This window comes from Dermacentor silvarum, chromosome 11 (genome assembly GCF_013339745.2).
Source record: "Dermacentor silvarum isolate Dsil-2018 chromosome 11, BIME_Dsil_1.4, whole genome shotgun sequence".
Lineage (NCBI taxonomy): Eukaryota > Metazoa > Arthropoda > Arachnida > Ixodida > Ixodidae > Dermacentor > Dermacentor silvarum.
The window spans coordinates 68,193,672-68,205,559 of record NC_051164.1 but is presented as its reverse complement, the minus strand read 5'-3'; the positions used below and the strand labels follow the sequence as shown (position 1 = coordinate 68,205,559).

General features: G+C 51.9%; 1 protein-coding gene across 1 annotated transcript; it reads left to right on the top strand.

The window, feature by feature from the left end:
- Positions 1–592: 592 nt before the first annotated feature.
- On the top strand, positions 593–11,595 carry LOC119432650 (F-box/LRR-repeat protein 12). The gene is made up of 3 exons (XM_037699807.2): positions 593–698; positions 2,662–2,902; positions 10,766–11,595. The coding sequence occupies exons 1-3, from the start codon at positions 622–624 to the stop codon at positions 11,519–11,521; spliced, it is 1,074 nt and encodes a 357-aa protein (XP_037555735.1). The 5' UTR covers positions 593–621; the 3' UTR covers positions 11,522–11,595.
- The last annotated feature ends 293 nt before the right edge of the window (positions 11,596–11,888 follow it).

The window sequence follows — 11,888 nt, the reverse complement described above, 5'->3', positions numbered from 1 at the left end:
CCACGCCGCCGAGCAAACTCGAGACATCGAACGCAAGCGATAACGGCGGACTGCGGGCTGTGGGTCAGCGACGCCGTTCTCTCCGGCGCAGCCGAACGTGTATGTAACCTCATAATTGAGAAATACTTTAATGAACCCTCGGGATTAACCCAGTGATGAGCACCGGGGCCGCACGTTTCAGCTACGCCGGTTAACCATCTGTACGGAGTGCTTGGGCGGTGATATTTTTTACTCGGTACCTGTTTTACTACTTTCATCACCTCTTTATCCATGCCACGTTCGCGATTTTTACGCACAGATGCATTTGAGGTGCCCCGTTTCATGCCATCCACTTTCCTAAGCTTTTCCCGAAATATCAAAACGCGTGGCGACGCACGCATCCGTGTATGGGCCGAGCCCACATCAGCACGCCTTCAGACGATCCCGAGCACTGGCGCGCGCCGGCAAGCGCACGTGAAATACGAGCTCGACCACTTCGAAACGCATAGCGCGCTGCTCGTGACAAGAAAAGAAGAAAATAGCAAAGTTTGAGCGTTGGAACCGATGGAAGTGCATTCTTACCCACCGGGACGACTGGCCGCCATCAGGATCAGGACCTATTGCAGAGAATACAGTATTGAAATGGACCACCTACCAGACAGCCTCCTGCTGAGAATTTTCGGAGAGCTGGAGTTCAAGGACATCTGTATCTGCTCAAGGTAACATGCTGTCCTCACGCCAGAGTGTTGCTTCACATAGGTCTTCGTTTGCAAGAACTGTATTTCACTGTCTGGCAAATTATGCTCCCTATTGCCATTACGCAGTTTCTGTTTCTACGAATCACCGATGCGTATACGATCTTCGTTGTGAATACGGAATTCGGCCCTTTTTTTTATGAGGGAAGTAAGCTATCGTAACGAAACGATTTAGGGAGGCGCTGATGGCGTTTGTGCCTCCAGTCGCTGCTTACAGGCCTCGTAGCTCTTCGTTAGGTTAGGTTGTCCTGGGGAGCCACCGAGCTCACACATGCGACAAACACTCCTGCCATTTTCCACGGGGCGTCCATGACGTGCGACTGACACTCGATTACGCCTAAGTCAGCCTCTGCGTCGAGGTTGCAACGGCTCCGCTGACCACGTAGTATACAAAGTTTGTGTATATGGGGCTTGTTATGACCTAGCTGACGTTATCGATTCTCTCTCGATCGAGCAAGATATATGCCAAGTCATAAATTGTGTCCCTATGTGTGTCTATAAATGCGAAGAGTTTGCGTTTTATCGCTTGTTTGTTTTCGCCACGGTCTAGACTACACTCCACACATAGCAGTCAACGCTGTGGATGGTATGCGCGAGAAGTTCGGTCAAGAAAATTTATCACTCCGCGCGTTCCGTCCACGCTTCGCTGGGCATTCCGTCCATGTTTCGCTGCGCGAGAAGCCACTGCAAGAAGTCTCTCTGGCTTCCACAGCGTTGACTGCTACGTATGGAACGGAGTATACGTTATGTCAACTAGCTCCATTAAGGTTCGTTCCTAAACACCCCATTCTGCGACCACCGATGGCGTGTCATCCACTCAAGTGCCACACCAGCACACACGGACATCTTGTGAACTATATAGCTACCGCGGCGCCGTTTTCCCATCCACTTTCTGGGGTATTTATGTCTTACAACTAGAACTAACCCTGGGAGTGTTAGCCAGCGCCACCACTCACAAACATAGGCGGCGGATGTGGAACATCCTTTCTGCCGCAGGCGTCACAAGCGCGTGATCTTTTTTGGGTGATGGCAACTGGTCAATAAATCCACATATATGCTACCTGAAGGCATCAATGCTGCCGGATTCAAGCCCTCGTTATGTAATGAACGAGAAGAAAGGGTACCGAGGGGCCCGATTTTTATTAATCATATCATAAGAAGCCAACATACAATGGCACCAAGGACAACATAGGGGAAATTACTTGTACTTACTAATTGAATTAAAGAAATGATAAATTAATGAAAATGAAAACACTCCCAGGGTTAGCTCTAGCTGTAAGACGGAATTCGATCACGCTACCTGGAGCTCAGCAGCGCAACGCCTTAACTGACTGAGCCACCCCGGCCCGGCGGGTGACGGTCGTCAACATCTTCTTCCACACTGGCTGGCACAGAGCTGGTGCTGATGTGCTCCCGTACAATATATATATATATATATATATATATATATATATATATATATATATATATATATATATATATATATATAGGGCGTCCCAGCTAAACGAAGCCAATGTTTCAAAAACGACGGTGTGTGCTAGGAGGCTCAAACCAACTCAGTGGTGTGGAGGATATCGCGTGTACTAGTCCGCGGTATTTTTTTTTTCGTTTTGCAAATTCAATTAGTATAAATTAATTGCCTAACTTTTTAAATATTGGCCTCACCAAGAAAGTGTCAATACTAACGTTGTACATCTTGGGCGCGATCTTGTACGCGTTCCAAAATGGAACGGAGGCGTTCCGTTCCATCGAGCCGCACACGATTGGCCAATTTCAACCGCGACGTTCAAATTGACCAATCGTGTGCGGCTCCATGGAACGGAACGCCTCCGTTCCATTTTGGAACGCGTACAAGATCGCGCCCCAGATTAAAACAATGGTCGACTATCGCCACTATTATTTTTTCCTCTTTTTTTTTGCTTTCCAGCGTATGTCGACGCTGGCGGCGAGTGTCCTCTGATTGGTCACTTCGGCAGGTGATTGACGTGACATCGCAGCCACTCTCCATTCCCAAGGCGTTGAGCCTCGTTCGACAATACGCTGGCACCAGACTCGTCCAGCTGAGGATCACTGCGGCCATAAGGGACGAGAGCTCTTTCAGCGACAGGACCCAGGTGCTGACGGTGCTAACCTTCAGGCACCTGAGAGACCACTGCCCAAATCTCAAGGTTGGTGCATTGCGCAGCAAGCAGAGACCCGCTCCGAGAAGTAGCCTCCGAGATCAGCCCGATCTCGGAGGCCATGATGAGTTAGACGGTGCCGCGAGCTAGACGGATTGTCGCAGTATAGACCACGGAAACCACGCAGACACTCGCAGCTGCTTTAAAGCTAAGTTGTTCCCGCGGCCAGAACCGTTCGGAAACGCCCCAAACGCCGAAATTCCCACATTTCAAACAGTCTGCACGTCTCCAGAGAGAACGGGCTGAAACTAGGAGATGACGTACAAGAGCTAGGTGGCGAGGGTGGAGTGCGGGCCAATTAAGTTGCAACTGTTAAGTTTAAATGTAGGGTTGAGCCGTGCTCCCTCAAGGGCGGCAGAAGATAGCGCCAACCTTTCCCTTTCTCGTGCCGAACCATTTCTCTTTCAGTAGGGTGCGCCACGCGAAATTATTCTACTTTTCCATTAATTTCATGGCCGAGCAATTCCAAGGATTTAAAGTGCCACGAGAAAGCAGACTATACTCGGCATATCAGGTTGAAATGTTGTAGAAATAGAGTACACATTTACAGACGGTGTCACATGTTCACGACCACAATATCTGAGCAAAAGTTGAACATTCCCGATGCCCAGGCAAGCAGCGGGAAGTTGGCATTTACAGTCCGTGTGCCAATTGCGTATTGCTGTGCAGTTTTACTCGCCACGGTCACGAACTGCTCAGAAATTCAATGTTTTCTCGTGTCACGCTGTCGGTAAACTTTTGATGTTTACTGTACTTTCAGAATGCATGCTGGGGCTAAATTTCAAAGTTTGCGGCAGCTCACAGAGGTGTTTCCTGAAAGAGGCCCTCGAACTCTTTCCTAGATAATCATAGAATGACCTCAATTTAAAGGACGTCACCTCACGAGTCTCGTTCCGCAAAAATAAATCGCTTCCCGACGATTTCAACCTATACTCGCGATGCTTGCAGCCAGCGCGCATTGATTAAAGAAGCGCGCAGCATCCTCGCACATATCACTCCGCAGGGGCATCATGCGGCGCCAGGAGGATACGACAGAAGTAATAGAGATTTATATTAGGGGGACGCAAACGTTGGAGCGCCCTAACCTAAAACTCTCTAACATGGAAAACGGCCGCGCGCCGTGACGAGAGACGGCCGCGGTGGTGGGAAACTGGAGTTATCGCACTGATACCCGACTTTCGTTCTCTTTTCGTATCTGGAAAGCGCGCTGGAAGCTACACAGCGGAGAAGTCAAGATGGCTAAGTCCCGTCCAAATGTTGAGTGTCGGGCTCGTCGCGACACCCCGCGACGGCCGCGGTGGACTACGCTACGCGACGCGTACGCCACTGCCTTCTCGGACAGCTTACACAGCTACATGCAGTACAACGATGAAACGACTTTTTCTGTCTTTTTTTTTTTTTTTGAGATCGTAGGCATACACAAGTACTGTCAGTGAGTCCATTAAAAAGAAATTATTGATCTGATCAGTACAACACTTTAAAATGTTTCAAAATATATAGGTTTCAAAATGCGTCCCTACATCGCTTCTAGCGAGATTTCCAGGCATCGAAGGCGTCACGGTATAGCCTCCTTAGGAATGTCCTTTAAAGCCTTGGTGCAAACCTCTTTGACTCTGTCAAGTGTCCCGAAATGATGTCCTTTCGTGGAAATTTTCAAGCGCGGAAACAAAAAGAAGCTGGGAGAGCCACGTCAGGACTGTAGGACTGCCGTGGAACCGTTGGCACCTTTGAATCGACCCGGAAGCGGATCACGAGGGAGGCGGTGTGGGCTGGTGTGTTGTCATGGTGAAGTTTCCAATCGCCCCCGATGATTGGCCGGGCGCGATGAATCCTTCGTTTGAGTCTCTTGAGCACTTCAAAGTAGAATTTAGCGTTGACGGTTGTGCCATATATGTGGTACAAACTCATGCTGGACGAGCCCGCTGATGCCAAAGAACACAATTAGCATGGTCTTGGCTTCTGACTTGCCCATTCTGCCCTTCTTGGGGCGAGGGGACGACGAGCTGCGCCACTCGGAACTTTGACTTTTTGCTTCGGGGTCATATTCAAACACCCAAGACTCGTCACCAGTGATGACATTGTCTAAAAAGTCACTATCACCCAAGTCTCAATGTTCCTGGCACGTCTCAACTCGGCTCGATTTTTGGTGATCCGTTAACACTTTGGGCACAATATTCGCGCACACTATTCGCATCTGCAAATTATTCGTCAAAATCTTGTGAACGTTACTTTTTCGAACTTTACTGTCTGTCCCACTAAACGGACACCCAAACGACGATCTGCATACAAAAGATCTCTCCCACGCGTCACATTTTCGTCGGTGATGGTCGTTTGAGGCCGTCCAGCGCGAGCTTCATCGCTGACCTCTTCGCGACGTTCTATATAGAGCCACTGGACTGGGCCACCGGTAGACTCGAAGTTCCGACAAACAATTATCACCAAAGGCTGTCTTTATCACAGGAAAAGTTTCCACTGCTGACTTGCCGTGTTTCACACAAAACTCGGATGACAATCCTTTGTTAATTCCAATGAACTCAGCATTACAGCTTCCACTGGAAATGAAAACGAGGTTCATGGAAAAGCCTGTCCTTATTCTCCAGATGGTCGCAGACGACTGAGCGACCACCGGGTGTGTAAGCTAACTTCCCCCTCCACCAATCGCAACTGGTCCTAGCGCGCCGCCACGTATAGTCGCTTCACAGCATAATCAATGACATTACTTTTCGGACAAACCCTGCATATATTTTCATTTATTTAGCTCCATATTAACAATCATTTATTACTAAGAATGATCTCGCGATCACGAAATCAGTCAAGAGCGTTGGTGAGCTAGCTGCTTTCGATGACGCTGCATGACGGGTTGACGGCATTGCGGAAGCGAGAGCAGGCGTCCTTCGTGTCGTCCACAGCCGTGCCAGACTTCCTTGTCATAATTGGTGGAGGTTTGCTGGGTCTCCTGTAATCCTGGAATTGCGCAGCCGGATCCTCCTTTCCATCATGACCTCTGCAAGCGCCACGAGCTTACCACAACCTGCTCCCCAGTCCTCCGTATGCCCCTGCACACTCCGTTAGCGGGACCTTTCCATCTTTAGCGGCACTGACGACCACGACGTTGATGAGTGGCTATCATCATGCGAACGCGTCAGTCTTAACAACAAATGGGATGACATCACGAAATTGACCACCGTCCCTTTTTACCTCACCAGAATTGCCCACTTGTGGTTTCGGAACCCCGAAAGCGAAGTCCCAAGCTGGACCGTGTTCAAGACAAAGTTCAGCGAGGTCTTCGTCCGCCCTGCTGTTCAAAAGCTTCGTGCCGAACAGCGTCTGCAGTCGCGCTCTCAGCAGCCTGGTGAGACCTTTACCAGCTACATCGAAGATGTCATCGATCTCTGCAAACGCGTCGATGCATCCATGACTACTGAGGGCAATAAAATCAAGCATATACTGAAGGGCATCGAGGAGGACGCGTTTCAGATGCTGATTTCAAAGAGCCCCTCTACTGTTGCCCAAGTCATTGAACTATGCCAAAGCTATGACGAGCTCCGCCGTCAACGCCTCCTCACCCGCCGTCCTGTTCCTCATGAGGAATCGTTGTCCGCCTTGACCTCTCCTTTTCAAGATTCCACCCCCCTCTCGCAGATCAAGGCTTTCGTCCGGAAACACGTTGCTTGCCAGCTCTCCCTTATCTCCAACCCGCAGGAGTCAAGTCCGTCCCTTAGTCCAAGCCTACGTCACGTTATAGAAGAACAAGTGTCCGAGATCCTTCCTCTCGAGCGGGCGCCTCAACTCATCGCCCCATTGACTTACGCCGACGCCGACGCCGTCGCACGACCACGCCCACCGACGTTCCGGGATCCGCCTCCAATGCCTAGCCCTGTTTTTACCTCCACGCCATCACAACCTCCGATCCATCGAGTAATTAATCCCTGGCGCACAGCGGACAATCGGCCCATCTGCTATTCGTGTGGTATTCCCGGACACGTTGCACGCCTGTGCCGCCGCCGTCCACTTCGTCCGCGTGACGACCCACGCACAGCAGCGTACGACCATCCGTTGTCTTACGCTCCAGACCGCAATTTACTCCTTCCCCGCCCAATCCTTCGCCCAGTTTCTGACCGCCGTTCTCCTTCTCATCGTCGCTTGCTCTCCCCGATGCGTCGACGTCCCTCTACCGCTGACACGGAAAACTAAGTGGCGCAGTTCCCGAGGCAAGAACTGCGTCATCGTCGCAACCATCAAGCCCTCTTCTTTCGCCGCCCAACGTTATTGATGTCGCTGTTGAAGGTGTCTCTGTGCTTGCCCTCATTGACACAGGTGCCGTCAGATCTGTGATTGCCGAAAAACTATGCCGCTCAATACGAAAAGTCACGGCGCCTTTCTTCGGTCCATTACTCCGCACGGCCACAGCACAGCACGTCCAGCCGGTGGCTGCGTGCACCGCCAGACTTGAAATTCAAGGAGTACTCTACACCGTCGAGTCCGTCGTTCTTCCCCACTGTTCACACGATATTATTTTAGATTGGGATTTTCTCTCCCGTCACCAAGCTGTCATTGATCGCTCCCGTGCAGAAGTCGCCTTCTCTTCGCTTGGCAATGCCATATCTGACGACGTTTCGCTTTCCTCCACCAAGTTGTCCCTCACTGACGACATCCAGATACCTCCGCACGCATCCTTCCTGGCACCTGTATCCTGTTCCGTTGCCTCCGACTCTACCGTACTGATCACACCTTCCACTGCTTTCGTTCATCGCCACATCTCGCCACTCCCAACAGCGCTGCTTGGCCTTCAAGCAGGTGCGACTCACCTTCCTGTATACAACCACTTCCCATTCCCGATTACGTTGCTTCGCGGTGAATCTCTCGGCACTGTGGAGCCTTACGACACCATTACCACGTTGGAACTTCCTATTGGATCGTCCGAGGTCAACACCCTCTCCGGTAGTCCCGTACCTGCCACATCGCCTGAAGAGCGTTTTCAGCCACGTCATCGACAACGCCTTAAACCTCAAGCAACGCCATGACCTTCCCCGTCCTCCTCGACAAATTTCGCCCTGCTTTTGACAGCCATAGCACTTCGGAGGGTCGAACGACGACTGTATGTCACCGAATTGACACCGGTGCTCACTCACCGCTACGGCAGCGACCATACCGCGTATCGTCGGCAGAACGACGCGTCATTGATGAGCAAGTAGGTGAAATGCTAAAGCATGGTGTCATTGAACCGTCCGACAGTCCATGGGCATCGCCAGTTGTTTTAGTTAAAAAGAAGGATGGCTCGATCCGCTTTTGCGTGGATTACCGTCGCCTAAACAAAATAACCCGAAAGTATGTTTATCCGTTGCCGCGGATCGATGACGTTTTAGACTGCTTACAAGGTGCAGAGTTCTTTTCCTCCCTCGATCTACGGTCTGGTTATCGGCAAGTGCCTATGGTTGCAGACGATAAGCCTAAAACTTCTTTCATCACACCAGATGGCTTATACGAATTTCGTGTGATGCCATTCGACCTTTGCAACGCGCCCGCGACTTTTGAGCGGATGATGGATACTATTCTTCGAGGCCTTAAATCGAACACGTGCTTGCGTTATTTGGATGATGTAGTAGTGTTTGCACCAGATTTTCCTACTCACCTTCATCGCTTAATTGGAGCAGGTTTTACGCTGTCTCAGTGACGCTGGCCTCCAACTTAAGCTGAAAAAATGTCACTTTGGGGCACGCAAGCTGACAATTCTCGGACATATCGTGTCGAAAGACGGCGTTCTCCCCGATGCCGCAAAGCTCCGTGCTGTTAAAGAATTCCCAAGTCCAACGTCTCTAAAAGACTTGCGTAGTTTCATTGGCCTCTACTCGTACTTCCGCCGCTTCATTCGAAATTTGGGTTCGATTATGGCACCGCTGACAGAGCTTCTTCGGGGAGACCCCAATCTTTCCGCGTGGTCCCCGGCTTGCGACGAGGCCTTCGCGACGCTACGTCGCCTGCTTACAACACCACCGATACTGCGCCATTTCGATCCCACTGCTGCCACGGAAATCCAGTGTCTCCGTCCTAGAGGACTCACTTCCCCCATTCGCTTCTGTCGACATGACTTTGGAGCAGCGCAAGGACTCCTGGATTTCATCTTTGATAGATTACATCTCTGATTCACCTGCACGCCCACCATCCCGAGCGCTGCGCCGACGAGCTTCGCACTTCGCCATCCGCGACGGAATCATCTATCGCCGTAACTACAGTTCCGACGGCCGCAAATGGCTGCTTGTCATACCCCGGCGGGTCCGCACTGATGTATGCGCCGCTTTCCACGCCGACCCTCAGTGTGCACACGTTGGTCTCTTCAAGACATACACCAAACTACGTCATAGGTTTTATTGGCGAGGTATGTACACATTTGTGCGAAAGTACATTCGCTCTTGCACAGAATGTCAACGCCGCAAGCCTGATCCTTGCCGCTCTTCTGGACCAATGCAACCTTTGCCGTGCCCTTCGCGACCCGTTGACCGGATTGGAATAGACCTATACGGGCATCTGCCATACACAGCTGCTGGCAATCGCTGGGCCATTGTAGCTATAGACCACCTCACGAGGTATGCAGAAATGGCCGCTCTACCAGCCGCGACGGCTCGTGACGTTGCCTCCTTCCTGCTTCAACGCTTCGTTCTACGTCACGGCGCTCCCCTCGACTCCTGAGCGACCGAGGCCGCGTCTTTCTCGCCGATGTCATTCAAGCACTTCTCACTGAATGCCGCATTATTTATCGCTGTACCACCGCATATCACCCTCAAACAAATGGATTGACAGAGCGCTTTGGCGACCATGCTCTCGATGTATGTCGCCTCCAACCACAACAACTGGGACCTCGTCCTTCCCTATGTCACGTACGCCTACAATACGGCACCCCAGGCAACGACGGGCTTTTCTCCCTTCTTTCTTCTATATGACCGAGAACCGTCATTTCCCCCATTGACACCATTCTTCCTTACCATCCCGACTTATCAGAGGGTACACCGGTTTCCGAAGCCGCCCGGTATGCAGAAGAATGTCGGCAACTAGCTCGCTCCCTAACCACGCAAGAACAAGCGCTACAGAAATTTCGTAATGACGACGGGCGCCCCCACAACCAGTTTTCGCCTGACGCTCTCGTTTGGTTGTGGGTGCCTCCTACTTCAACACCAGGTGTCTCCTCCAAGTTTATCTCCCGATACCATGGATCCCTACCGGGTTCTGCAGCAAACTTCTCCGGTGAACTACGTCATCGAACCTCTGACGCCCCCTACGGACCTGCGTCGCCGAGGTCGCGAAACTGTCCACGTCGACCGGCTCAAGCCGCATCACGAGCCCTTCGTCCTCGCGACGCCTTGGGCCTCCTGTGCGGCTCCGTCTTCAGCGAGGAGGGGGGGGGGGGGGGATGTAAGGAAGAAGTGCGCCGTGCAGAAGGCCGCAGCCGGATCGCCAGCGCTACTGAAGTGGGGCTCGGACTCGACGCTGTTCCTGATGTGCCTGACTAAGCCTACGCTGTTGTGTCTTCCTGTCGGCGTCCTTCGTGTCGTCCACAGCCGTGCGAGACTTCCTTGTCATACAACATGTTCACAGCGGCCTCTACGACAAATCGGCAACGTTTTCTTACTACATTCAAAAAAGTGCTTCAGGGTGACCTGTGTTCAAGGGGTTTGAAGCAGAGGGGTGCTAATTGCTTAACAGCGTTTGCTTGCAAAATTCCAGGAGTTCACCGCGCGGCTGCTAACACTAGACAGAACACTTTAGCATTGACCGGTCCATGCACTAATTGTACCCTGCCTTGAAGGAACACGGTTGGTTACAGTTGTTTCCGTATATTTCCCGCGCATGTCGCAGGTTCTACAACTTACGGGCACCATCATGACCGAAGCCGACACCTCATTGGCATCGTCCGTCCTGGACCTGCCCGCGGGGCTCACCGAGCTGTCGTTTAGAAAATCCTTCTTCTATCCCAACATGTTCTTTCAAGACCAGCCGGGTCACTTCGTGGCCAGATCCCTGCGGCTGCTCGACCTGACCAGTGCCGTCTTCCTGTTGCGGTTCCACCTGGGCTCGTCGGACCAGTTTCCCTCGCTTCGCGCACTGATCCTCGAAGGCTGCTACCCGCTCTACGAGAAGAGTCTCGACGCCCTCACGCCCCTCATCGTCAACTTGGTCCTCCTGGACGTCGAGCGCACGCCCGTCGGCAACCGAGGCGTGGAGACGGTGCTCCTTCACGGCGCCAACCTCCGGTACCTGTTCGTGGGCAACACGGTGTTCGATGGCGAGGCATTCGAGACGGTGTGGCGCCTTCCGGTCGGTGGTCGACACCGTACCCTCCGCCTCACACACGTGTGCCTCAGATGCACGCCGATCAAAGCGTGTCACCTGCCAACACTGCTGCGGATGACGCCCCGGCTGCAGTGGCTGGCCGCTGCGGGCATCTACATCTCGGAGAGCGTCAGGAAAAGCATTCAGCAGCTCGTACCCAGTTCGTGCCGGTACTTGGAACTGATCCCGTTCCAGACGGACAGCACGGCGTTGTGCAAGCAGCACGTGACCAGTCACATCCGCAAGGCGAACCTGGACGTCACGCCCGATCACAACTGCTAGACCGTTTGGCTCCGTGTGGTTTTCTTTGAGTGATGTGCTGTGTTGTTCCTTTCTAATCTGCCTTTCTTGCCGAAATAAACCAGTTTGAGACTGTCTTACGTGGTCTCCTACCAGCTGGCGTTTGGGCAAGTTGTTATACCGCCGCGTGTTGGCGAAAAGAGCTGGCATTTTTGCGAACCAGTGCCAGCACTACTTTTCGTTTCACTGCAACAGCAGTTAGCAGCCCTAAACTGGGTTTGCTTTGTTCATTGTGTTTAAAGCTTGTTATTTAGATATTCTCGCCGCGAATGCGATTTACTATGTTTTCGTCACAGCAACAATGTTTACCCCATATCATCGTGCAATCTTATTTATGCTTGTCATTTAG

Bases quoted from the DNA above. Each gene is read 5' to 3' on its own strand.
- LOC119432650 (XM_037699807.2), top strand. From the start codon at position 622: ATGGACCACCTACCAGACAGCCTCCTGCTGAGAATTTTCGGAGAGCTG. The intron at 699-2,661 runs GTAACATGCTGT...TTTGCTTTCCAG, and splicing joins GACATCTGTATCTGCTCAAG to CGTATGTCGACGCTGGCGGC. The intron at 2,903-10,765 runs GTTGGTGCATTG...CGCATGTCGCAG, and splicing joins ACCACTGCCCAAATCTCAAG to GTTCTACAACTTACGGGCAC.